Here is a 23,840-nt window from a genome sequence, read left to right as displayed (position 1 = left end):
GTGCTGGGGACGGCAACATGTGGCTGTTTTCTCATCACTCTCATGTTTTCTGATGTCTTATTTTTTGGGTTGTCTATGAGTTTTAGGCAGAAAGCCTGCATACACTTTGTTTCGTCTGTCCACACCAGGCACATCTACTGCATGGCTGCATGCACACAGATTGACGTAAACCATGATTGAGGAGCGTCTGTCCCACAAGGCAGCATTTGCCATCGCGTGTGTTAATCGTATCAATGTGGTTCATGTGCTTCCGTGCGCACGCTGCGCCGCAGCCACCCATTATTGTAACCCTGCAGTCTGAGTGTCTGAGTCCTTTCGTGTGTCTGGTGTCAGAATCCGCCGCTCTTCCCACGAAGCCTAAAGAATGGCTGCATTTGAGTGCGATAGCCTAGTAAATATATTCACGCTCAATGGTTTGCATAGCGAACTGCTTAGTGGACACCCCAAGGATATTTCGTGATAGTCTGCTTTATTTTCCTACGAGTGTGCCTCTCGAGGTTGCGCTTCGCATACTTGCCGGTGAAAATCACCACGCACTTTCGACACCCTTCGACACCCTAATTGAAGGGTAATATTCAGTGGAATTCGTACGCACCCATTTGCCCAGCTAGTCCTAGTGCATCTCTCCCGCACCGCCACACAGCCCGGTAGACCCAACACCCAGCGCAACAATGACAATACCGTCAAGCGACGGCTTCAACTGCGGCGCAAGTGCACATGACAACGCCGCGACTGCCCATGTTTCCCTGCGTGACGCGTGTTAAGCCGATCAAGATCAGACGATACAGTGATGCCTGCGCCTGGCCAGAGGACACAGTTTCTGCGAGCACATGCTGCACTGTTACTTTCCACCTACTGATCTCGACTTGACGCGCCGCAGACCGGGTGTTGGTTCGGCAGTGCGAGTCTCGCGACTTACACATTGCCAGACGTAAAAAGGTTTCTTCTTTACGCAGTACCACAGCATCGCACCTAACTCTCAACATTCAAGCTTAACTCTAGTATATAACAGTATAGCAATTATGGTGCAGGCGTATAAGTCTTGCAACTTACGCACCGCCAGACGTAAGTGTATTTCTTCTTTGCGCGGTGCCCCAGCCTCGTACTTGACTCAGAATGCTGTTTTGGCTCGATTTGGATATGTGGTAGTATGGCGACGGTGGTGCGCGTGCAGTCGTGACTGGTGTTGAGAAATAGTGTGTTCAGTCTCTGCTCCGGTGCGTAGGTCGTCGGTCGACTCATAGTGATCAAAGAATTGGGTCGCACGGCCAGAAACACAGTGGATCGATGCATTTCCTTTCTGAACTGCTACCAATCTCAACCTATTCCTCTCTCGCAAGCCATACACACCCCTACCCCCTCCACCCGCCACCGCCCCTACCTCTCCACCCCCCACCGCCTCTCCCCCGAAACCCACCGCCGCCTCGCCCCCTCCCATCCCCACCCTCAACCATCCCCTCAACAACCCTCCCCTCATCATCAAAACAATACCTGTACTTGACCTCCCCGACCAATCCCCTCCCCCTTCGCACCGCCTCAGGATCCCACTCCCGACTCGTCTCCCGCCTCAGCTCCTCGAGCCTCTGCTCCGCAACCTCATCCCCGACCGGCAGGAAAAACAACTGCGGCTTCGCCACCGTCGCCTCGAACAACTCATGCAGCGTGCGAAACGGGGCTGCATCTTTCGCCTCCTTCGCGGCCACCGGCGGCGGAACGGGGACGGGGACCGGCGCGTCCGCGCGCGGCCCGCGCGGCGCATTCGCAGGCGCCCCGGCCCCGACCTCGCGGTGCTGCGCAACCACGCCGTGCGGGGCAGTCGTGTACACGACCTCGAAGCGGGCGCTCGGCGCCGGGCGGCCCGCAGCGCGCGCGTCTTTCTCGGCGCGCTGCGCGGCCTCCTCGACGGCGATCCAGCGCGCTGCGTCGTCGGCGGGGACAAAGTCGGCCCACAGTTCTTTGCGGTTGCCTTCGGGCGGCCAGATGGTGGCGTGCAGGGCGGCGCGGGCGCGGGATGCGGCTGTGGGGGAGGTGAAGAGGGCGAGGGCGTGGGTTTTCATGGCGTCGAGGAAGAGGGTGGGGAGGAGGGTGGGGTCGGGGGTGCTGGAGGGTGGGGTGGCGAGCGCGGTGAGGTGCGTGTGCAGTTGCGAGGGGCGGAGGGGGCGCATTAGATTGCGGATGTAGAGGGCGGGGGTTACGGGGTGGATGGCGGGGATGGTGGGGCGGTCGTCAGTGAGGGTGTCGGCGGGCGGGTTGGAGGTGGGTTGGAGGAGGTCCTTGTATCGGTCGAGATTCTCTTTCTTGTCCTGCTTAGGGTCGGAGGGCGAGTCCTCAGGTCTTTGCTGCTCCATGACTACGTCGTTAGAGGAGACGTCTTGGACTGGCTCTTGACTCAGTCGGAGCTTCTTTGCCAAAGCTTCTTTCGCGGTGAGGTCTGGCGAGTTACTCCTTCTCTTCCTCTTCTTTGTATCCGCCTCCAGCTCCTCGGTGTTGAGTCTCGAAGTTTCTGCTGTCGACCTCTCCGGTATCGGCAATAGCTCTGGCTTCTCGACAGTGTCCCGCTCGTTCGGCGCTGGGGAAGGTGTCCCCATCTCCATAGCTGTGTCTTGCGTCTCTGCTGGCGTCTCTTGCTCCGGCTGCGCAAGTCTCAAAGTTTCAGCGGCCGGCCCTGGAGCTTCAGGAAGCTCGCCTTCTGCATCTTTTGCTTTCTCGCCTTTCGCATCGATCTCGGCCTCCTCATCTGTAGGTTCGGTGATGTGCGGTCCAACTTGGTCGTCCTCGGGCGCCGCAGGCGCAGGTCTGAAGACTTCCGTAGGCTGAAGGCCGCCAGCTTCTTCCTCCGCTGTAGTGTCCTCCGCCGGTCTTTCAATCGCCTTAGTCTCGTCAGGCGGTGGCATGTCACTATCGATGTGCGAAATCGTTTCCGGCGAGCGATCGGCTGTCGGCGCAGGCACAGGCGCGGGCTCTGCCGCTGCCTTGGTCTCGGCGGCTGTTTGCTTGGGTTCTAAGCTTGCGTCAGCTCCACCTGCAGCTGCAGCATGAACAATTGGCATACCTCCAGCTTCTTCAAGTGGTGGATCGGGCACGTCATCTTCCCCTGAGCTTTTGTCTTCAGCCGGTTCGGACTCCTGTGCAGCATCTTCGGTCGCATTGCCTGCCTCGGTTACTTCAGTACCAGCAGTATCTTCCTCCTCAAGCTTCTCGATGATTTGCGCTTTCCGCGAAAGCCCGGTGCTCGGTATGCCTCGATCTTTCAGCAGCTGTCGCAGTTGCGCGACTGTCAGCTTGTTGTAGTCGGCCATCGTGCCTCAATTCGCCCACGGGTAGGACTCGCAATGCGCACGTTATAGATGTGAAGGATTATACAAAAGAGGCAATGTGTCAAGAACGTGCGTCAGAAGACAGAAGTCGGCGATTGGTGACTGAAACTCGACGTTCGCAGCTCTCAAAGAGCAACGCGACAAACGACGCTAAGTCGACTTGGCTTGCATCAGCGTGCGCCTCGTGCGTGAAGATCATCAACGGTTGTGGGGCCTCCGCCTTGCCGACCACGAGGTGGCTTTGGGCCACATTCCGACAGACACTGACACATGGGGTACCGAATTCAAACAGTAATGATATTCGCACATGTCGCTAACCCAAATATCCTCCTTTTGACGGAGAGCGAACGATACACTTACAAGACCTCCCACGCTGGCATCATATGTCCACGAACCTCTCCTGCTCTATATTTGGATCCATCATCACGGCCGAGGCCGCCTGGCCGATGATATCCGCTATATGTAGATGCTGGTTGATCCCAGCAAGCTCGTCCCTGACGTACGATAGATCGTACCTGGCAGCGTCAGCGTGAGAAACGGAGAAGACATAGCCTTGAATAGATCAAGACCTGGCTTCCTCGAGCTCAAGCTCCAACTGCCTGATGCGCTCATCCTTCTCGCGCGATGATGGGTCTAGTGCCTGTGCACTGGCCTTGGTCTTCAGCTGCGTGACTTCGCGAACGAGCAATGCAATTTGGTCAGACTGATCGGCCATGACCTTGGTCTGGTGCTCAAGCTGAGACTTGATGTCACCAAGCGCATCACGCAGAGCCGAGGCCGGTCCTCCCGTGCTCGGTGTGGAAGCAGGGGGCGCAGCTGCTGGGGCGGGCGTGGGTTCGGCTGGCGTGGCCTTTGCTTGTGCGGGAGCAGATGCTGTGGGAGGGGTAAACTTCTGTTGCTCCGGTTCCTTGGGGCTTGCGGCGATGACAGATGGGCGCTGGACAGGCTTGGCCACCTCTTCGAAGCTGGAGTCGCTCTCCTTGTCTGACTCTCCATCCTTCTCAGCGAATCGATCGGCCTGGGAAGACAAGGAAGCATTGTCCTTCAGCTGCGGTGGTGGGGCGCGGAACACAGGAGCAGGTGTCGGCTCCGGCGCTGGCTTTGGTGGCTCAGCCTTGACGGGGGAAGGCTGAGCAGCAGGTGGCTTATAGTCGGAAGGCACCTCCTTGGGCGCCTCGCCGTTGTAGAGGCTTTCCAGCGAGATCTTGGGCGGCAATGCAGTCTTACCGCCAAACCATTCTTCAGCAGTGACGCCAGCATTGAGGCCGTTCGTAGGTGGGAAGATGTCGCTCTGGAACATCTCGGCACGGCGAGGTACAATGAAGGATACGGGTTCAATGAAGCTGTCGTTAACAGTCTTGAAGCAGCGCAAGACTTCGTTCTCGTGAAGGTTAATACCGCGCTTGGGCATGAAGGCAACACCTCGCTGCGGGTTGGGAGAAGAGTATTCGGACAGGTACTCGAACTTGTCGTTCTCGTATTCGTAGTAACGGATGTTGCCATCACTGAGAGTGTTAGTTTGCATCCATTGTAAAGCGCGACGATCTGCTTACCCCTTGCCAGCAAGGTACAGGCACTGTGTACCATCGTCCCAGAAGGGCATGCAGACACCGGAGATCGAGTCGAGGATCTGGAAGCCGCCGATGGGCTCCGACGGGTTGCGGGGGTCCCACAGACCCAGCTGGCGGTCGCTCATGCGAGAGAAACCAGTGGTGGCGATACGGTCGGTCTCACCCATCCAGACGGCACGGCTGTTCTTTGCACCAGGGTGTCCAGCAACCTCATGGGCGGGCTTCTCCTGGCGGACGTCCCATACGCGCAGCTTCTTGTCTCGGCACGTGGTGACGAGCTGGGAACCGTCGGCACTCCAAGACAGCGACTGCACGATGTCGTTGTGCTTGAGGGTGAGCTTGGCCTGGCCAGCCTCGACATCCCAAAGCTTCACGGTGTAGTCGCCGGAGGAACTGGCAAGGACGCTCTCGGCAGCGGGGTTGAACAGGACGTGGCCGACCTTCCTGAGCCAGCATTAGCGGGCGATCGCAGTAGGCCTCGACAGTACGCACCTCATGTGCCCGCTCAGACGAGCGACGGGCGAAACGTCGGCGGGCTCCTCGCCATCACTTTGCAGAGTGAAGTTCTCTGGGACCTGCCAGATGAAGACCTGCGCGCTGTGAGCTTCCCCCTGTCATCACATGTGGGGCGGTCGCACCTTGCCGTCGTCCGAGGCAGACGAGATCAATCGGTCGTTGAACGGACTCCTGCAAACTCATGAGCGCCAGATTTCCCTCTCGAGCATGTGTGCGTACCAGTCGGTGTCGAGCACGGCGGCGGTGTGTCCGCGGAAGAGGGGCATGAGCTCGGGGGCGCGGCCATTCTCGTTGATGGGGATGACGGCAAAGGCGCCACCGCCGCTTGCCTCCCAGTTCACGGAGATGTACTCGGGGTTGGCCTGCGAGGGTATGAGTGGTCATGTTGTGGTGTCGCGTGCGAGGCTGCGCTGACCTTGATCAGGTTGGTGTCCCACGCATTCTTCGAGATGCGGATGTTGTCATAGCTTTGTTCCTGCCGCGCATTAGCCTACGTCCAGGCCCGTAGACACACGATCCGTACCTTCTTCGTGCCCTTGCCGAAGACGTGGCCTGGTGCAATTGTCAGTCGCGTCAGCAGCGCGGAGGCGGGTGCAGGAGCACGCACGGTACTTGGAGGCTCTCACGAAGCGGCCGGCCATGGTTGCGGTATGTGCCTGGCTGTTGGTGCGGAGGTAAGAGAAGATGAGTGTGCAGCCCCTGAGGTCGCAGTCCAGTAGGCGCCGGTGGTGAATCAGGGTCGCCTGTTGTTCCGCGACGTTTCAATGCGCTGCTGCTTCCCATTGCTCGCTTGGCGATCCACCCACCAATCCATGTCGGTCGCGGGCGCTAGCCATCGTCATCATGCTGCTCTCCACCACCCCTCTGCGCTACTGCGAACACCAGCTTGCCGCCCGTCTAGCTAGTCCACCCGAGCATGGGTCGGCGTGACTTGCAGTCATGAGAACGAGAGGAGTCGACGGAACCGGCACCCGAGCGACACAAGACTGCCCAAATGCTGTTCACGGAATATCACACGAGCAAATGGAGCCCTGTAAATACTAATTTTCATTACCTCAAGCACAACTACGTAGTCTTATCATTTTACGACCTCACCCTAACTCATCACACATCTTCTACGTCTCGTACTTGCTGTCGACCTCAGTCACATCAGAGTGTGCATTCTCCGCCACCCATCCCAGCTCTCCGCACCGCTCTGTCAGCCATTGCTTCCAATTGCCGTTTCCAGCTACCAGCACAACATTGTTAAGGGGTAATATCTCCACTGCGTCCTCGTCAACGCCTTGTCTATGCCCCTGATGAACTCCTGCGTGTTGATAGGGTTCCACTTTGCAAATAAGTCCTCGAGAACTTCACGCACGCACTTTTTATACATTGTCTCTACTAAGCAAGTGTATTCCTCTTTGCACTTTCGCTGCTTGTAGCGCTCTTTTCGGTCATACACCTGGAACAGTATGTCGGCCAGTGCATCAGGTACATTTTGAGTCTTGCACAGGTGAAACATAAAGTTAGCAACTGCGTACACGAAATCTAGCGCCCACTGAAGAGCCATCGGGATTGGTATGTGCCAGTTCATGAAGTTTTCGAGGTGCGTAACGACAAGGTCTTCGATGCTGTAGAGGAGGCGGCCGACGCTGACGCCCTGGTCGAAGGGGATGCGGTTTGGGGCACACCCTTGTCATGGCCTCGAGTAGATCACTGTCAAGCCTCATCATGATTCCAATGTGTGGTCACTGGAATCTGCACAAATAAGTCGGTATAATATTATATGCATTCGTGCTGTGAATTGACAACGTGAACGTTAATTTTATGACAGGTCTTAAACGAGATTCAGGCTCTTGTTCTGAGTCGCTGCTATCTATTATCCTGAGCTTAAAGGTGGTGCCCTGTTACGAGAGCCCGTTGAATAGTCTATGAAGCTAAAGCGAGCAGAAAGGCGCTGGTTTTTACTTCATTGACATCGAAGTGGCCATCGAAGGTGGATCACGAACGTACCACGTCATCAATATTTCGTATGCGTACTTTGAATGATACTCAGCATGACTGTATTTATCTTGTCATGATCAATGGATTGCATTGCCTCTACATTTGGGACTCTGTTCGCGCGCTCTTATAGGTACCAAACCGACCATCTCTAGATAATAACTACGAGTACATAACACTGCGCGAGCTCAAGCTAGATTATAGGATTTTGCTGCTTGCTTGCCTAGTCTTACATCGTATGGCGGATCATGGTCTGTTGTAACGTATAAGCGTAACTTTTGCACACGATACGTATTCTCTTCAAAACACCATGTCAAATCAACGTATCCTTCCAGCTCTTCGCCTGATAATCTTGTTCTGACAAACTCTGCAGTCTCCTTATCGATGACCGCTATCTCAGTGCCTAGAACCTCGATGACAAGGCGGCGTGAGATTACGTTTTCGTTCGCTGTGTTGTCGACTGACAATATTGCATTCCTCCATGAGTCGGATACGTGGATTTTTATTCGTGCTCGTCCTGATGGCTTGAGCTGTGATTACCGGCATGTCAGTCACTTTCACTTCCACGGTGTACGAAGGTGGAGCACCTTGGACTTCGATTGGAAGCAGCTTGTTACATTCCATGAAACCATGTTGGAGGACAAAGAACGAGTAGTTGTCCTTGGTGTTGTGGAGATTGAGTACACCAGTGGGGAAGATTCAAAGAAGGCACTCGTGCAAAGGCTTAGGGATCCGCTATATTTAATCGCGCAAGCCGTACAGAGACAACTGCATTGACCGGGCTGCGCATGCATCAGCAACCCTGGAATACAACCAATGTTTTGATTGGTGGCTTCGAGCTCCCAATGCACCTGCAGGGATGCCACCCCGCCCCTCTTCGAGCTTTCACAGCAGGCATTCCGCTTCAACACACATATCGACAGTCAAAAATCTGATCATGGAATCTATGTGTCGGTGATAGGACGTCCCAGCCGTGTGGCATATCCTTATCAGTTGAAAGAGGCAAAGAACTCGGCCTTTTTGCTCAAATGCGCAAGATCAGTCACAGCCTCATGCATGGATTCACGAAGCACTTGTCGTGCTGTCATTCGGCCGTTGCAAAGGCCCCATACGTTTCGGTGTACATCTGGTAGGCTTTAAGGTCCTTCAAGCCTCGTCCTAGGTTCTTTTTAAAACCCAGCCTGTTCGCCACGTAATCTCTCAGTTGTCTAGTGATCCGTCTAACCGCCGAAACACCTGCAGCCTTGCAGCCATGACCTCTATAGATGTCCTTCATGAGATCGTACCAGGCTATCCGAAGCTAGCGGCACGTATAGAGCTCCAGCCCGAGCTCGCAATATACCGCAGATTCGTTGCTCTGAACGCTCAGAATCTTCTATATTTTCAGGCAGAGTTGACAGACCTTGAACGAACCCTGAGAGAGCAACAAGTTATCGACCACAGAGACGGAACCGGAAACAAGTCCAGATATGCGGTACATTGGTATTGGTTGAAGGAATCGGAGAGAGACAGGGATACCGACCAGCTTGAGCTTGTCATGAGAGTCCGGGAGGTTCTCAAGGAGTACAGTGCGTGAGCAATATTTTGGTAGTCAAGCTGGAGTGATCAGTGCTAACTCTCCAGATCACGCCCTGATGCAGCAATCCGCAATTCTGAACTACCCAAACCCAGATAGATGGGACCTTCATCACATGCAAGATTATCTACAATCAGCAGAGATGGGCAAAATGGCCTTAAGAGGATTTGATGCAGACATCTGGGGTACGGCACTGCAACGCGACGACCACAAGTGCGATCTCGTCACTCTGCGCCCGCGAGCGCGAGAAGACCCTTTCTCGAAATGGGTGAACGAGAACGCCATCGTCAGATTCTTCCGGTGTGGGTGCGCGCGCAGAATGAAGCCCTCGCCGGTGCATGGAATGATTGGCTACGAGGATACAACAGTCTTCCGCATAACCTACTGGTTCACGAGTATCTTGGCTTCTCTGCTTCTGGTCGCTTCGATCGCGATTTTGTATAGCGTTGAATCCGTTCCTGCGCGCCTGGGTATCATTGCTGCTTTCAACGTCGTCGTCTCGATATGTTTGATGGGCCTGGCAAACGCGAAACGCGCAGAGGTCTTCGCTATTACAGCTGCGTGAGTTTCACGCTTTACACACTAGGTCATCACTGACTCAAATGCTGTACAGATTCGCCGCTGTTCAGGTTGTCTTCGTCGGATCTGATAATAGTAAATCAAGCTAAAAACGGGGCATACGGCCTGATTCCTCAGTTCTGGCTGTCTAGTTCGCAAAGGCGATGAGCAACGCGTACGCGGGGACAAATTTTGAGAAGTCATAATGCCGAGACTATGTATTAGATCTGTGATGTAGACTCTACGAATGATTTCAATATACAAGGACAGTACAGCGATGGTCGTTGATGAGGTACATCTTGCACATCATTCGTCCCTAGGTGCTAGGAACGCTGGGCGGCTTTTTCTCGCTTCTGTTCTCGTCAGTACTATCGATACAATGTGATAACCACATCTTTAACCCACCTTTCGTTCTTCGTCAAGCTTCTGTTGCTGCTGGGCGAGAGCACGCTCGTTTTTGGCTTTAGCCGTCTCTTGGGTAAGCACCGCGACTGTGTGAAACGTAAGCGAAGGGCAGCAGAGGGAAAGGCGAGATCAAATAGTGTTCGGGTGTAAGAGTCTGAGCATGCGACACGTACCATTTGTTGGGGGAATGTAGGTAGTCAGTGAGCCAAATAAGACCGAGTCCGGGTCAAAGACTCCGTGTTCTGCAATCGTCTCGGAGCCCATGACAACATCGATTGCCTTTTCATCGACAACGTGAAAGATAGACGTTTCGTAACGTGGGTTATTCGAGGAAGAGATGTACCATCGTGCCTCAATCCTATCCAGGCTCACGACTTTCCCGCCTCCAAAGCCAGTACCAATGCGCCTTTGTTTGTTGACGGACGACCCTTGCCAGCCAAGGCGCTGCGCATGCTCTTTCGAGATTAGGTTTAGTTTGCAACCAGAATCGAGTGTTACTTTTCCATAGCGTTGTACCTCGTGATAAGATCCAGGCGTGACATAAAGTATGTCGATAGTTTGCACAGTTGCGATGGACCGGGCAGGAGGACACGATGATGGAGAGTACTGCCTTCTGGGCTTGAGAAATCCTGGAAGGAAACGCATTGCTACAATGGAAGGCAGGATTTCAATAAGAGCGTGATGAAGACCTTGAACGATGCAATCGGGGTGCCGGCAGGCGGTCGAGTGGTGCCCGAGATAGAGGGGAATAGTGTGCTGTGACACCACGAAGAATCGAAGAGTCTATTCGAGATGCCAGGCTGAGATGCAGATTATTGTCGACGTTATGACAAGACCTAGAAGTGCCAGCTGCAATATAAAGGATGGAAGAAATAACTAGGGGGCCTACGACTCATGGTCCCATCATTCTCGAAGAAGTTCCACGTTGTTGACGGTATAAGGTTGGCATGTTTCGTAATCTAGATCAACGTCGCGTCTCCAGGATGCTTGTAACGGGAAGGCATTTCTTCAGTCCCCGCGACCTGTGATTGATTAAGCCAGTTCGTTAGTGCGCAATCCGTAGACGCTCGACCTTATAAGGGGCTCGTGCGCGCCAGAAGTCATCACTCGAGTTTGACACTTCGTCATTCTGTTGGTGTCGCTCGCCCTGGTGCAGATAGCGGTGTTGTACAGCAGCAACCACTATGCCTGTTTGAGCGTGACTGTCACTTAAATAGGTATGGTCATCTCTGTTACGGGTATCGTAGGTTTTGGCTAGCGACTGGCGGCACAATCCCTCCGCGTCCCCGTACCGTTACCGATTCTCAGGGTAAAGGGCCCCGGTACGCCGTGTGCTGGTTGAATTCCCATCCTTGTGGCGGCAGCGGAACGATTTCGGAGTTACATCCGCTACCACCTGGTGGCTCGCTTAGCAGTGATATATACAGGGGTATCCATTAGCTCACGAATTATACACGCTAAGCGGTGAAACATAGGTACTAGGGACAAGGGTACCTAATTCTTTAGTTCACGGGATGTACAACAGCTACACCAGTCTCCGAGAGCTTCTGACTTGCTGGATGCGTGCCGCGCCGGCACACTGTATCCGCCCGACGTGCACCCCCCCTGTACATAGGTACATACACAGTAAATCAGTACGGAAGCCGCACAACAGCCAAGCCGAGAGGATCTGAGCTGCAGAACTCATTCAATTAATGAACCCAGAGCCTCCACTAGCTCATCTCTCGTTGCTGTATGTATGGACTGTTCTCGTGCATCAGTGTTCACTGTTGCGTACTTGCTTGAGTGTGATACCTCATATCTCAAACTGGTGCACATCGAATCAACTAGTAAGCTTTGGTGTGTCTGTCCAGCTAATTATATAAGCGCCTGTCAAATTACCTGGACAGACACACCAAAGCTTACTAGTTGATTTGATATGCACCAGAAAATACGGTAGTCTATTGATAGCTAAAGTAGAAAGTCGATGTTTAGAAGCACGCTGAGACAACTCTACGTATAGGTAGCTGGACGACGAGCGTAGAAGCCGAAAACGCGGGCGTCGAGCCAATGAAAAAACACCGCACCTGGAAAAAGCGTCTTTCATCCAATCACAACAGTAGGATTTATGTCTTTTCTCCACACCAATTGACTGGAGCCGAACCTCGGTCCAACGGGATATGCGGAGAACAACAACCTTGGTATCCCCGCGTATCCCTTACCCTGATTCTACCAAATTGTCCTGCACTCTCCATATTACCCAAAACGACCTGCAGTATGTCTGAAGAGGATACAAAACCTGGTGCCCCTGCGGCGGAAGTTGTCGCCGAGAAGGCCGAACACATCGAAGATGCTGGCGAAGCTGTGGAGAAGAAGCTGGAGGCTATCGAGAAGAAGCTAGAGATTCCTGTCAAGAAAGCTCCGGGTAGCGCACTGAAGCTGCTGAGCGATGTCGACAAGACCGCACTGAGAATCAACAAGTATGCATCAATGCGCAGTAGTGTGTCTGATACACCAAGCTGACAAAAAGGTCACAGGCTGCTTGCGTTGCCTGGCGGGCTCGCGTCGTTCCTCTCGACATTCAACTACACCCTTTACATTCTTGCCTACGCTCAAACGAAGTCGCCCTCCATCACATCGCTTCTACAGAAGGTCTTCTCGGCCATACGCACCTCAAGCGCGGTCACAAAGCCTAGCACATCGGTCCTGGTCAATGCAGGCGCGGTCCCACCCATCGCTGCGCTCGCAGTCCTCGTATCGAAAGCGCGCACAACTCTGCGCCTATTCGGCTGTTTCCCGCTCTACGCATGGCTCCGCACACTCCTCGCCGGCCCTAAGCCCGGCGCAGATGTAGTCCTGCACCGCATTGCCACCTTGCAAGCTAGCAGCTACTTTACCTACCAGGCCCTCGAGAACATCTCGCTCCTGGCCGATTCCGGCGTGGTCGGGCCTGCGTTCATCTCTGCGATCAACCGTGGCGATTCGAAGACGGCGCGCGTGTACCTGTGGGCATACCGCGCGTGGCTGGGTGGTGTCTCATGCGACTTCCTGCGTCTGGCGAGGGAGTGGCAGCTTGAAAGCCGCAGGAGAACAACAAGGGCCAGAATGCAGAGTGAGGGCAAAGCAGTCGCGGAGTACCAAGATGATGAGGACGCGAAGTTCGATCAGAGGTGGTGGACAGACGCTATGATTGCAAGTGCATGGTTCCCTATGGCTTTGCACTTTAGCAGCTCGACTGGCGGAATCCCTGGATGGAACCTCGGATGGATGGGCATGTGTGGCCTGGTCGCCGGCAGTACCAGGATAACACAGCTCTGGGCGAGCACAGCTTGATCGAAGTCGATGGTCCTGCAGGAGTATTGAAGGCTTACTTTGATGTGCTTCAAGCACTCTGGTGTAGTGAGTGAACTGCGAGTTGTACATTATTTGCTGTCGAGTTCAGCAGGCTTGTTCAGGCAACAATATACTTTACCAACGAATGCTCAGTGGTGATACAGCAAACTCATGTGAACAACCATGCAGAAGCCAAAGATGCGTCAAAACATAAGCAAAAGTCCATGTCGACGGCCTCGACATAACCACATTCGACTCGACCAGTAGGCTAACCGGATTCGGCAAGTCCAACCGGTCTATGATAAGCGGGGAGTGCATCATGTCGACGATGCCGCACTCCGAACATGTACTCCATGAATTAAAGTGCGTTACCGGACGCCAAGCAGTTGGTATTTAGACGCCATACACGATACAGATACAAATTGAGAGACTTTGATCCTGTCTCATCATCTGACTGCCGCACGACTCCAAGACGCTTATCGATCCGAGCAAACAACACATCATGGTTGGTTCTGCACTTCAACCGATTATCGATTGCGCTCTAACTCTTTGCGGTTGCAGGAATCCGAGCTTCCATCAACAGATGGCTTCAACATCGTCGAAGCAGACATCTCGTCACATCTGGACGCATTGGCATCCGGATCAACCACATCAATATCACTCGTTACCAGCTATCTGAACCGAATTGCAACATACGATATCGCTGGAAATTTGAATGCCTTCACAGTATTCAATGACAAAGTCTACAAAGAAGCAGCAGCATCTGATGCTCGACGAGCTCAAGGACTACCGCCGAGACCACTGGAAGGCATACCTTACACCATCAAAGATAGCTACAAGTACCTCGGTCTAAGCGTCACTGATGGCTCGCCCGCTCTTGAAGGTGTGATGTCAAGCGAAGATTCGACGCTTGCAAAGAGGTTGAGAGATGCTGGTGCGGTGCTCCTTGGCAAGACGAACATGCCGCCAATGGCTGCCGGTGGTATGCAAAGGGGGCTGTACGGGCGCGCGGAGTCGCCATACAATCCCAAATATCTGACCGCAGCTTTCTCTTCGGGATCGTCAAACGGTGCGGCGTCGTCTTTGGCTAGCAGCATGGCAGTGTTTGGCTTGGGAAGCGAGACAGTAAGTTCGGGGAGAAGCCCGGCGAGCAACAACGCACTTGTATGTTACACACCATCGAAGGGGACTTTAAGCTGCAGAGGTCTTGTACCGCTGTATGTAACGTGCGATGTCCCGGCGCCATACACACGATCTGTTTGTGATATGTTGGCACTCCTTGACGTTATAGCCGCACCGGATGAAGAAACAAAAGGCGACTTCTACAGAGAACAGACATTTGTTTCCATTCCTGGACCACCAAAGATCGAGTACGCTTCCCTGAAAAATGCAGATGCTTTAAAAGGCAGAAGAGTAGGCGTACCGAAGATGTACGTTGGCCAGAAAGACTCCGACTCACATGCGAAGCCAACATACGTCTCACCTGAAGTGATCACCGCATGGAAGAAGACAGCTGAAGATCTGCAAGGACTCGGTGCAAAAGTAGTCTACACCGACTTCCCACTCGTCACCAACTATGAGAACGACTCTGTCTCCCAAGAAGCCAACAACGTCGTCGGCGCACCATCAAACTGGAACCACGTAGAGCGCGGCATCCTGATCGCAAAAGCATGGAACACGTTCCTCGAGCACAACAACGACACGAAGATCAAGAGCCTGGGCGACATCCAAGACTCCGCCATGCTATTCCCCAAGCCGAAACCTTACGTTCCTGACACTTTCCTCGAAGTTCGAAACTGGATCGACTACGCCGGCCTTCCTTCCCTCCTACAGCAATCCAAAGAAGAATCCGTCTTCGACGTACCCGGCCTCGAAACCGCCGTCAAAGCACTCGAAGCCCAGCGCAAGCGCGATCTTGAGGACTGGATGACAGCGCTCAATCTCGACGTCATCGCATTCCCAGCCCAAGGCGATGTGGGCCTCGCCGATCTCGAATTCAGTCTAGAAAGCACAAAGCACAGTCTGCAGAATGGCGTCAAGTATAGCAATGGCAACAGAGCGGTACGACACCTCGGCGTGCCGACCGTCAGCGTGCCGATGGGCGTGCTCGAGGGGAAGGGTATGCCTGTTAATATAACGTTTGCTGGGCGAGCGTATGAGGATCCGAAGTTGTTGGAATATGCGTATGCGTTTGAACAGGCTACGAGGAGGCGCATCAGTCCGCCCTTACAGCCACTCGCCACGGATATCATAAGGCCGGGAGCTATTCAAGCCTCTGTGCAAGGATCTATAGAACTTGAAGTTCGTGTTCAAAGTCAGACAGTGGTAGATGGAAAGCTTGCGATCGAGATCAATGGCTCTGTTTTGCCAGATGGTACCGAGAGAGAGGTACAGATCTTCGTTGATGGCAAGGAGATGTGGAAGGACAGGATTGTGACCGAGTCCTGGAGCGTCAAGCTGGAGCATACTCTGGTGCGACGAGAGTGTCTTGGTTGGGACCTCAAGCCGTTACCGCCAAAGAAGGCTATGGTCATCGTAATCGTGAAGGGGGCAGGGACACCAGAGGAGGCGAAGCTGATGTGGGCGGAAGTACATTAATTGGGGTGGTCTTAGAACTGCTCATCAACTTTAGAGCGGGTAATGCCAGTTCAAATGTAGGATGCTAAAGGTATCGAGTCACAGATCAACGTGAGGAAGAAGAGTTGACATATCTTGAATGCTTTATCTGTTTTCGTAAAATGTGCCGTTCACGCGGCGCCTTATTCTCCCTCGTGATGGTATGAAGGCGCGAGCCATCATTCGATTGTGCAGTGTGTATGCAACAGTCATGCTTCCAATCTGGTCCTCCACCTAGGCTTCACCATCAGCATCCTCCGGTCTTGAGGCAACAATCCTGCTCCTCGTCACTCGATCCCGTAGACTTCGGTAGTGGGCTGGTTGTACTGACCAACCCTAGGCACCACGTTCACATCGACCGGTAATCCAAGATCCAAGCGCCACTTACTCAGATGGCTCACGTCTAGGTCTTCCACAAGCGCCTTCATCCATTGCTCCTCGAGATCAGTCTTCACATACACTTCCAGTCTCTCCAGCACAACAATCTTCGACATCCCGTTCCATCTGGTAGCTACTCGCCAGGCTTTCGGCACGACCACCAACTGTTTCACGCACTCAGAAAGGAACATGTAGAATCTTCCATGTTCTTCTGGGCGATGGACGAGACGGATCATCTGGATCGTGGCCCAGCCATAGGTGATTCTGATGCGAGGCGTGGAGGCGCACAGAATGACAGCATCGCGCAACTCAGTGGTCTGGTCACCATCGTCGATCTCCATTCTAATGTTGCCGACTTTCTGCGGCATGACAAAGACACAAATATATGCTTCGAGCTCGGTGATGCGGACGGAGATAGGGATGCGCGCTCGGTATATGGGCAGGAACTCGTTGCGCAGCTGGCGACACACTTGAGTCAGGCCCAGGCAGGATCGTCTGTACAGGCGCCAGTTGCGAGTGAGAAGCTGCGCCTCGCGAGTTGTTCGCGCCTCGCGTTTTGGGTGCGCAAGGCCTGGCATGGTGCCCTTGTTGAGAACGTCGGCGACTGCGAGGACGTAGATTCGGTTTCGGATTTCTGTGACTTGTTCCAGAAGGCTGTTCTGGATGAAGTAAACTGCTTACCTCCAGGCACCATGAGAAGATGCGGGACTCCAAGCGGTATATCATCGTATTGCGGTACTACGGTCCCGCTGTTTATGGGGATTGGTTGCGACATCGTGTGTCGTTCTTGTAGTGGTGTTGGAAAGTTGCACTGATAGTGATTTATACTCATCACCCGGGTGATTCCCAAGCTGCTGTGTAAAAGCGCGTCTCGTGTAGCGGGAAAGTAGCGCGTTGTTTGTTGACAGTCGAGTCTCTTTCACCTCACCTTAGTCACGTCCCCTTCGCTTCACCACACCTAAAGAATCCTCATATCTTTCATGACGTCTACTGAAGGTGAAGTCCGTGGACAGGTGATAAAATCCTTACGCAAAAACCTAAGAAGATAGCCAAATTGTGATGACGACGTATAATGGGAAGCTGGTGCTAGACTCGATTTCTTGACCGTAGAAACAGCTTGATCTCAACTTGACATGCATCCTAGTGTTCGCTTCCCAAGCGAGTACTCAACTTGTCCAACCTAGACACGATGTCGTCTTGTATAGAGGAGCGTGTACTCGAGGACCTGTTGGAGGTTGGTAAAGTTCTACAGGTGCTTGTCCATAGGTACAGATCGCCTTGATACGAATGCGATAGTATATATACTGGTAGCTTCCTGCAGGGTTTAGAGAACCAGTTGACTACCGTTAAATTCTATATCTTATTGCTCAACGGAAGCAACAATGAAGGCTTTTCGTTTAAAAGCAGCCAGCAGCAAGCAGTAAGCATCAGGAAGCAACTGTTCCTATCTCCACCTGTGGCCTGAACGGACACCTGATCTTCTTCCGCCCCGTCAATCCCAGCGCAATCTCCCAGTCACCCATCTCAGCTCGGTACTTCTCGAAAACAAGCGGCTCGCGCATCCACTCCTCAGCAAACTCCCGTTTCACATGCAGCACACAACCTTGAGTCAGCGGGTAAGGCCATGGCTCTTGATCGTCATCCGAGTCCATGCTGCCACAGACAGCAATAAAGTCGTCAAAATCTATATCGACTACGACCTGCGTAGTTCTCTCTGAGATATAGGCATGAAACTGCGGCCAACGATCAGCATCGAGTAAGATGGACATCATGTCGCTTTCCCGCTCTGGGTGCGTGAATTCAAGATGAAGATGCGGCGCGCAATTGTGTGACAGCAGCAGATCCTGGAGATCGATTCTGCATGGAGATGTAACATCGATACTGATGTTCCCGTAAAGTAGCTCAGGATCGGCGGTGGTGGCAGGTTGGATGACTTTGGCAAGATAATTTTTCAGGTCCCAAATATCGATGCGTATTTTAGTGTTCTCTCTGTACATGGGAAGGAGCTCCTTCCGGACCTGACGACAGCACTGTGTGAGACCATACGCTTGCCTTTGGAAGCCGGCCCAGTAACTGGGATGGGTAGGAGCCGAGACATTATCGGAGTTGCTTCGAGGCACAAGCCGAGGCAAGCTGTCGTTATCGACGGGTGGATCGCAGCAAAGTAGGGCTTCGTATATCCGGTTGCGAAGTTCTGCAAAGCAACCTAAGTCAGACCGCTTGGCACAAGGTCACGATATGTGTCTTACCTCCAGGGATCGTGAGCAGTCCTATTTTGGCCAACACTGAAACACCACCACTGGAAAGTACGTATGCATCGTGCATCGTTATGTTTCCAGCAGGATATGCAAAGTTGTAATGAAGTCAAGAACGTGGGTTGTCCAACACGAGACTGAGTGGGCTGATTGTGGCCTCACAGTCAACGAATCACTGCCCGGTTCGCCCAGCCGCTATACCTGTTTAAGCAACCAAACACCACATCCATTCCAGCTCTGTGTATGTATGTACACGGTCGGTGAGGTAGCCGTAGACGTCATCCAGCTCGACTGAGATATTGACCATCTCCTGGTGCATTGTAAGTGACTCGTCGCGAATCGGGCAGCAAACTTGCGTCAAGCCGAGAAACCCGTCGTCGCATTTCACCTCAGCGGGGGGTTATGCGAAGCCTAGACGCCGTGGAGTGTACAAGAGTGGGACCGTCCTCGGTATTTGTGACAGATATCAGGGCTAGTTCATGCGATCTTGCGTCAATTGTATTTCCATTTGCAAAACAAAGGTCGCGAACCTCTGGGAAGGGCCAATAGGCGCAAGTGTTCCAATTGCGTCACGAGTGTTGGTGTTTGATGCCATTGATCATATGTAGCGGGAAAATGAGCTCAACTCCGATATTGGAAAGAATGGTGGAAGACAAGTGACGGATCCGCTGCGTAGAGAAAACAATAAGCGCGCCAAAAACAACCGCATCATTCCTTTCACTTGGGCAAGAGCGAATACGGCCATCACGACTATCAAGAATCCTTGTAGAAACGATCAAAATGTTTCCTGAGTTCCAAAATGAGCAAGTAATTACATTGCTCGGGAAACGAATCAACTGCTTTGACTCTTGCGGTTACACGCGTCGCCCGTTGACCCAACAAACTCGTATACCTGGTCCCTGGAGATTCACCACTTACTGACCCGAACGCCGGATCCAGAGACGATCCTTGCCGCTTCGTAATACCTCAATGTTCGACGGCAGTTGCAACTCCTCAAACCACTCTTCACCCGTCAACTCAGCCACGGTGGTGTCACGGCCAGCAACGTGAACGGAGGTTCCAAGATACTCAGGCTTGAGATGAACGAGAAGCCCTGATATGGAGGTACTGCCTTCGAGACCGCGTGCAAAATGAAATGATGAGCTGTACATTCTCAAAGCAACGCGGACAGTGCTTACATGGTTGCTAATCAAGCTCCACCACCTCGGAATTTGCATTTCTCTCTCAGAAAAGAGGGGCTTTAAGGCACTATCGATACCATTCGGCCAGGGTTGCGGACCAGCCTCGTGATCGTAGCATGTATAGGAGAGATGAAGGTTAGGTGCCTTACTGGACGCCAGTATCATGGGAAGTACGTCTACCCTCAACTCCCACACGAAAGAGATCCGAACGTCGATGCAGCCCACAGCTGATTCTGGATCATTTGCCTGCATAGCAACAACATCGTTCAAGTAATCCGCCGTAGCCTCGAGAGCGACACAGATCCGGATATTTGAGTGCAGGCCCAGAAACTCTGCTCGAAGCTGTCGACAGACTTGAGTGAGGCCAAGATAGGGTCTTTTGGGCGAGCACCAGTCCTGGGAGGCACTGGAAGTCTTGCGAAGAAGAGGGACGTTTCGCCTGCGTTGGTCCAGGAGTGCATTTTGTCGCTGGTAGTAATGCGTAATGTGGTCGAAGTCTTCGTCCTGCCAGGCATTGGCATCTTCAATAGCCAACTCGTAGATGCGATTCCGGATCTCTGCGATGTGTGCATTAGTCAAGCGATCTCAGTTGCGCAGGATATCACTGACCTCCAGGAATCGCAAGCAGGCGCGACGTCTGCGCAACTACAGCGCCGCCCACTGGAACTTGCATGCCAGGTGCTGTTAGGGAATTTGTGTTGAGATCAGCGTGACGCGTGATGTTGTGGTGGTGTTGCGAATTTGGTGGGGATAGAGCGAGCCGGCGAAGATAGTTTATATGCATGGAAGGCACAGTGAAAGACTGAGGAAAGCGGAGCCTGATCTGAAGCTATCCTTCACTTGCATCACACCGGTAGGGCTGTTTGCGATCGAAAGTTACCCTCATGGTTCTATGCTTGTGTCAACCCAATCAGAAGAGTCAACAATGTCGTGAAAGCTCGACAGCGTTTGCTCAGACGAAAGAGATTCACAGCGCACTCTGAGGCGGCACCACGACCCATGACAAGGACTTGCCGGAAACATATTGAATGCTGCACCCAAGGATGGCCAAGTTGCTATCAATACAGCTCCAAGGCAAGAAACAAAGGATAGGTGGCAATAGTTGCAATCTTCCTTATGAGTGCAGTTGCGCTCAAGTAGAAACATTTAGATGTGATTAAGGAGGCTTGTTAGTTGTGCCAAATCAAATTTCAATCCTTCAGGACTACAACAAAGCTACTTGGACGTGACTGGTTGCGGTACGTCTTGGTCGGATAGCAATCTCGTGACGAAGCCCCCTAAAATAAAATAGAAAAAGCTACAACTTACAAAGCTACGCTAGGGGAGAACAGATGTTGCTCTTCAGGTACGAGCATCTTCGTATTGCCGTACCATTGTGGTGAAATTTCCAACAAAGTGGGGCTCAAGTGGCTGTGCATAATGTCACAGCTGTTCAGACACTTCGAAACTGTTAGCGGTGTTTCGTATTGCGAGTGACTTGTAGGTTCCAACGCCTAAGAGAAGTGCAACGCAGGTTCCAGCGTTGATGGTGGTATGATGGTGACAGCGGCGACAGCGGCTACCAAGCTTCCCAAGCCTGCGCCAACAATCTTGACTGCTGACGGCGTGGCGCACTGCAATGCAACGTCGATCACTCAGCACCGCCGCTCAACAGACCCGCAAGCGACCTGCGGTGCAGCGCAGAAGAGCCCTTCATTGGCGTGAATATGCTGATTGCACGTTGCAAAACAGCGTCGAGACGCCACACCGCAGGGCTGACCCGTCATGCAGGGACTCAGCGCGCGCTACCGGGAATCGTCGTCACGTTGCGGGTCGCTGAAACGTGCATTCCTGACGGACGCGCAACGGTCATAAGGACTGAATCGCCCCGCGCGACAGGTCTGCTCTCCTGACGCTGCTGACGCTGCCTCGATGGCTTCTCTGATCCCTCCTACGCACAAACGAACATAGCAAGAGCGCCCTTGCCTACGCTACAACCAACCACGCTTCCGCGCGCCTCCCGCATCCCCGTCCTGCCAATCTCCGTCGACCATCGATGCTGAGCTCTTCAGTCGACGCGCCATGAATGCACACCCGTGGACACGCGCTGGGCATTTTGACCCCATGCCACACCTCAGCAGACGGGCAGAGTGCAAGAGCGATGCACTTGAACACGAGACAAGTAGGCATGCATTCATAGCATTGGCGCAGCAGGCATTGACCAAGGGTAGTCAGTGAGAAACCGCTGTGGAAGGCCCTGACCTTTCACCACTTCGGCCTCATACTCTCAGCGACTTTTGGCGCGATTGCAGTAGTCATCGCCTTCTTCCTCATCTTCCGGCATGCTACCCACTACCTGAAGCCGTATGAGCAAAAGCAGTACGTTTGCACACCTACTGCACCTCTACAGAAGCTGACGCGCACAGCATTATTCGGATCCTTCTTATGATCCCCATTTACGCCGTTGTCTCCTTTCTTAGCTATCTCTACTACAAAAAAGCCATCTACTTCGAACTTCTGCGAGACTGCTATGAGGCCTTCGCCATCGCTAGCTTTTTCACACTCATGTGTCATTACATTGCACCAAACCTCCACGATCAAAAAGAGTATTTCAGGAATGTCGCCGCCAAAAATTGGGTTTGGCCCGTTACATGGATGCAGAAATGTACCGGCGGAGAGAACAACGGGTGGCTGAGAAAGCCGCGGAGCGGGCTGACATGGTTCAACGTACGCAGAAACCTCTTGGACTTATATGCTCTGGCTGACAAGTTCTCAGGTCGTGTGGATTAGCATCTTCCAGTATTGCTTCATTCGACCATTCTTCACCATCGTCGCCGTGGTTGCACAGACGCAAGGCCGCTACTGCTCGAGCTCCAAAGATCCCCGATATGCATACATCTGGGTGGCAGGCTTTGAAGCTGTCTCGGTCACGATCGCCATGTACTGTGTTGTACAGTTCTACATTCAATTGAAGGACGATCTTGCGCCACATAGACCGTTCCTAAAGGTGCTGTGCATCAAGCTCGTCATTTTCTTCTGCTTCTGGCAAAGTTGGATAATCTCTTTAGTGACGGCAGATGGTGGTCCCTTGAAGGCAACTGATCAGATCGCTGGACCAGACCTACGTATCGGTATTCCGTCGATGCTCACCTGTGTTGAAATGTCCATTTTCGCAATCATGCATCTCTTCGCCTTCCCATGGAAGCCATACGATCTCAAACGCCAGAGCCCATTGGATACGACTATCGACGGATATTCACCACAGCCGACAAAATACGCGAACGGAGCAGCACGCGCCCTTCTAGATTCTCTTAATCCCTGGGATATCGTCAAAGCCAGCGGTCGCGGTTTCCGTTGGTTGTTCTATGGCGCACGACACCGCGAAAATGATGCCTCGTACCAGACAAAGATGGAGCCGGTTACCACGAATACCAGCTACAACGGCCCAACGTTTGCAGGGAATGGCGAGCCAATTGTTGCGTCTGGATCCGTGACGAAGAACGAAGGGTTTGGCGACTCAGATACCACAGGTCTTCTGAGCAACGCGCAAGCTAACCCGTACCTACAGCAGGGTGCGACTTCGTACGACGGCGCGTTCGGACCCGGGACAATCTATGGAAGCCCGCCAAATCCGGACCGCCTTCCGCAAGCGCCGCTTCCTGGACAGGAATACGGCGTAGCCCACCATGGCTCTAGAAACGATCGATTCCAGGACTTTGAACAACAAGACACTACGTATCATGGTGGTGCAGCTGTCGATAGCTACTATGAGCGACCAAGATACTATCAGGGTAACAACGATGTAAGGCCGAGCACAGAGTGGGATATGTTTGCAGGAGCGAATCAGCCTGCTCAAAGGCCCGTAGGCGATAGCAATCGCCCTCCAGGACGGATGTAAACTTCATTTTCTTTTAACTGCATACATCGTCTGGACGAGATCCATTTGATATCCCAGGTCAGGCGTTTGTTTTTCTATTTTTTTTTCTATGCCTGGCATGAACTCCACACACAGGAGCTATGACCAGCGCCTCCTACTCAGACATAGGCCTTCAAGGACAACAAGTCTGCACTTCAATCCGTCCCAAAACTTCTCGCTCACCCGTGCAGTCACATACATCGCGCAACCGAACACCCTCAATTCTGCACAAGCCAAATATGGTCTGCCGACAAGCGACACACACGATAAGCAAACA

General features: G+C 53.0%; 12 protein-coding genes across 12 annotated transcripts; 4 read left to right on the top strand and 8 right to left on the bottom strand.

The window, feature by feature from the left end:
• Positions 1 to 1,137: 1,137 nt before the first annotated feature.
• On the bottom strand, positions 1,138 to 3,757 carry C7974DRAFT_456189 (uncharacterized protein). The gene is made up of 2 exons (XM_046146001.1): positions 3,053 to 3,757; positions 1,138 to 3,001 (listed from the first exon to the last, which is right to left on the bottom strand). Exons 1-2 carry the CDS (start codon positions 3,297 to 3,299, stop codon positions 1,353 to 1,355), a joined length of 1,896 nt encoding a protein of 631 aa, XP_045996644.1. The 5' UTR covers positions 3,300 to 3,757; the 3' UTR covers positions 1,138 to 1,352.
• Positions 3,758 to 3,879: 122 nt separating this feature from the next.
• C7974DRAFT_313655 (actin-binding protein-like protein) lies at positions 3,880 to 6,045 on the bottom strand (the record flags this gene model as incomplete). Its single annotated transcript, XM_046138422.1, has 8 exons — positions 3,880 to 4,822; positions 4,871 to 5,332; positions 5,381 to 5,478; positions 5,527 to 5,575; positions 5,624 to 5,766; positions 5,820 to 5,879; positions 5,928 to 5,956; positions 6,012 to 6,045. 8 exons carry the CDS (start codon positions 6,043 to 6,045, stop codon positions 3,880 to 3,882), a joined length of 1,818 nt encoding a protein of 605 aa, XP_045996643.1.
• Positions 6,046 to 6,630: 585 nt separating this feature from the next.
• C7974DRAFT_396843 (uncharacterized protein) lies at positions 6,631 to 7,073 on the bottom strand (the record flags this gene model as incomplete). The annotated part of the gene is made up of 1 exon (XM_046142123.1): positions 6,631 to 7,073. The coding sequence occupies exon 1, from the start codon at positions 6,978 to 6,980 to the stop codon at positions 6,633 to 6,635; it is 348 nt and encodes a 115-aa protein (XP_045996642.1). The 5' UTR covers positions 6,981 to 7,073.
• Positions 7,074 to 7,426: 353 nt separating this feature from the next.
• On the bottom strand, positions 7,427 to 8,166 carry C7974DRAFT_396841 (uncharacterized protein). Its single transcript, XM_046142122.1, has 2 exons — positions 7,975 to 8,166; positions 7,427 to 7,917 (listed from the first exon to the last, which is right to left on the bottom strand). The coding sequence occupies exons 1-2, from the start codon at positions 8,017 to 8,019 to the stop codon at positions 7,576 to 7,578; spliced, it is 387 nt and encodes a 128-aa protein (XP_045996641.1). The 5' UTR covers positions 8,020 to 8,166; the 3' UTR covers positions 7,427 to 7,575.
• Positions 8,167 to 8,639: 473 nt separating this feature from the next.
• Positions 8,640 to 9,528, top strand: C7974DRAFT_312261 (uncharacterized protein; the record flags this gene model as incomplete). The annotated part of the gene is given in 2 exon segments (XM_046138356.1): positions 8,640 to 8,959; positions 8,979 to 9,528. 2 exon segments carry the CDS (start codon positions 8,640 to 8,642, stop codon positions 9,526 to 9,528), a joined length of 870 nt encoding a protein of 289 aa, XP_045996640.1.
• Positions 9,529 to 9,844: 316 nt separating this feature from the next.
• On the bottom strand, positions 9,845 to 10,571 carry C7974DRAFT_377310 (uncharacterized protein; the record flags this gene model as incomplete). Its single annotated transcript, XM_046140345.1, has 3 exons — positions 9,845 to 9,874; positions 9,927 to 10,012; positions 10,100 to 10,571. 3 exons carry the CDS (start codon positions 10,569 to 10,571, stop codon positions 9,845 to 9,847), a joined length of 588 nt encoding a protein of 195 aa, XP_045996639.1.
• Positions 10,572 to 11,977: 1,406 nt separating this feature from the next.
• On the top strand, positions 11,978 to 13,576 carry C7974DRAFT_338176 (uncharacterized protein). Its single transcript, XM_046139226.1, has 2 exons — positions 11,978 to 12,385; positions 12,443 to 13,576. Exons 1-2 carry the CDS (start codon positions 12,183 to 12,185, stop codon positions 13,236 to 13,238), a joined length of 999 nt encoding a protein of 332 aa, XP_045996638.1. The 5' UTR covers positions 11,978 to 12,182; the 3' UTR covers positions 13,239 to 13,576.
• C7974DRAFT_396837 (amidase signature domain-containing protein) lies at positions 13,577 to 15,957 on the top strand. The gene is made up of 2 exons (XM_046142121.1): positions 13,577 to 13,743; positions 13,800 to 15,957. The coding sequence occupies exons 1-2, from the start codon at positions 13,741 to 13,743 to the stop codon at positions 15,834 to 15,836; spliced, it is 2,040 nt and encodes a 679-aa protein (XP_045996637.1). The 5' UTR covers positions 13,577 to 13,740; the 3' UTR covers positions 15,837 to 15,957.
• Positions 15,958 to 16,141: 184 nt separating this feature from the next.
• Positions 16,142 to 17,007, bottom strand: C7974DRAFT_414335 (uncharacterized protein; the record flags this gene model as incomplete). Its single annotated transcript, XM_046143794.1, has 2 exons — positions 16,142 to 16,866; positions 16,914 to 17,007. 2 exons carry the CDS (start codon positions 17,005 to 17,007, stop codon positions 16,142 to 16,144), a joined length of 819 nt encoding a protein of 272 aa, XP_045996636.1.
• Positions 17,008 to 17,372: 365 nt separating this feature from the next.
• C7974DRAFT_396835 (uncharacterized protein) lies at positions 17,373 to 18,607 on the bottom strand. Its single transcript, XM_046142120.1, has 2 exons — positions 18,482 to 18,607; positions 17,373 to 18,426 (listed from the first exon to the last, which is right to left on the bottom strand). The coding sequence occupies exons 1-2, from the start codon at positions 18,555 to 18,557 to the stop codon at positions 17,660 to 17,662; spliced, it is 843 nt and encodes a 280-aa protein (XP_045996635.1). The 5' UTR covers positions 18,558 to 18,607; the 3' UTR covers positions 17,373 to 17,659.
• An 85-nt stretch (positions 18,608 to 18,692) lies between these two features.
• C7974DRAFT_414333 (uncharacterized protein) lies at positions 18,693 to 20,341 on the bottom strand (the record flags this gene model as incomplete). The annotated part of the gene is made up of 3 exons (XM_046143793.1): positions 18,693 to 18,797; positions 19,849 to 20,225; positions 20,278 to 20,341. 3 exons carry the CDS (start codon positions 20,339 to 20,341, stop codon positions 18,693 to 18,695), a joined length of 546 nt encoding a protein of 181 aa, XP_045996634.1.
• Positions 20,342 to 21,771: 1,430 nt separating this feature from the next.
• On the top strand, positions 21,772 to 23,545 carry C7974DRAFT_377305 (putative DUF300 domain protein; the record flags this gene model as incomplete). Its single annotated transcript, XM_046140344.1, has 4 exons — positions 21,772 to 21,829; positions 21,879 to 22,026; positions 22,074 to 22,374; positions 22,424 to 23,545. The coding sequence occupies 4 exons, from the start codon at positions 21,772 to 21,774 to the stop codon at positions 23,543 to 23,545; spliced, it is 1,629 nt and encodes a 542-aa protein (XP_045996633.1).
• Positions 23,546 to 23,840: the final 295 nt, after the last annotated feature.

This window comes from Boeremia exigua (genome assembly GCF_020726555.1).
Source record: "Boeremia exigua strain MPI-SDFR-AT-0100 chromosome Unknown C7974scaffold_7, whole genome shotgun sequence".
Taxonomy (NCBI): domain Eukaryota; kingdom Fungi; phylum Ascomycota; class Dothideomycetes; order Pleosporales; family Didymellaceae; genus Boeremia; species Boeremia exigua.
Note: the sequence above shows the minus strand (reverse complement) of the source record. Positions and strands in the feature narration are given on the sequence as shown.

Coding starts and splice junctions, on each gene's coding strand:
- C7974DRAFT_456189 (XM_046146001.1), bottom strand. CDS start 3,299: ATGGCCGACTACAACAAGCTGACAGTCGCGCAACTGCGACAGCTGCTG. Junction 3,002..3,052: donor ACCACTTGAAGAAGCTGGAG/GTATGCCAATTG, acceptor ACGCAAGCTTAG/AACCCAAGCAAACAGCCGCC.
- C7974DRAFT_396841 (XM_046142122.1), bottom strand. CDS start 8,019: ATGGTTTCATGGAATGTAACAAGCTGCTTCCAATCGAAGTCCAAG. Junction 7,918..7,974: donor GCTTCCAATCGAAGTCCAAG/GTGCTCCACCTT, acceptor CGGTAATCACAG/CTCAAGCCATCAGGACGAGC.
- C7974DRAFT_338176 (XM_046139226.1), top strand. CDS start 12,183: ATGTCTGAAGAGGATACAAAACCTGGTGCCCCTGCGGCGGAAGTTGTC. Junction 12,386..12,442: donor ACCGCACTGAGAATCAACAA/GTATGCATCAAT, acceptor AAAAGGTCACAG/GCTGCTTGCGTTGCCTGGCG.
- C7974DRAFT_396835 (XM_046142120.1), bottom strand. CDS start 18,557: ATGCACGATGCATACGTACTTTCCAGTGGTGGTGTTTCAGTGTTGGCC. Junction 18,427..18,481: donor ACTGCTCACGATCCCTGGAG/GTAAGACACATA, acceptor GTTGCTTTGCAG/AACTTCGCAACCGGATATAC.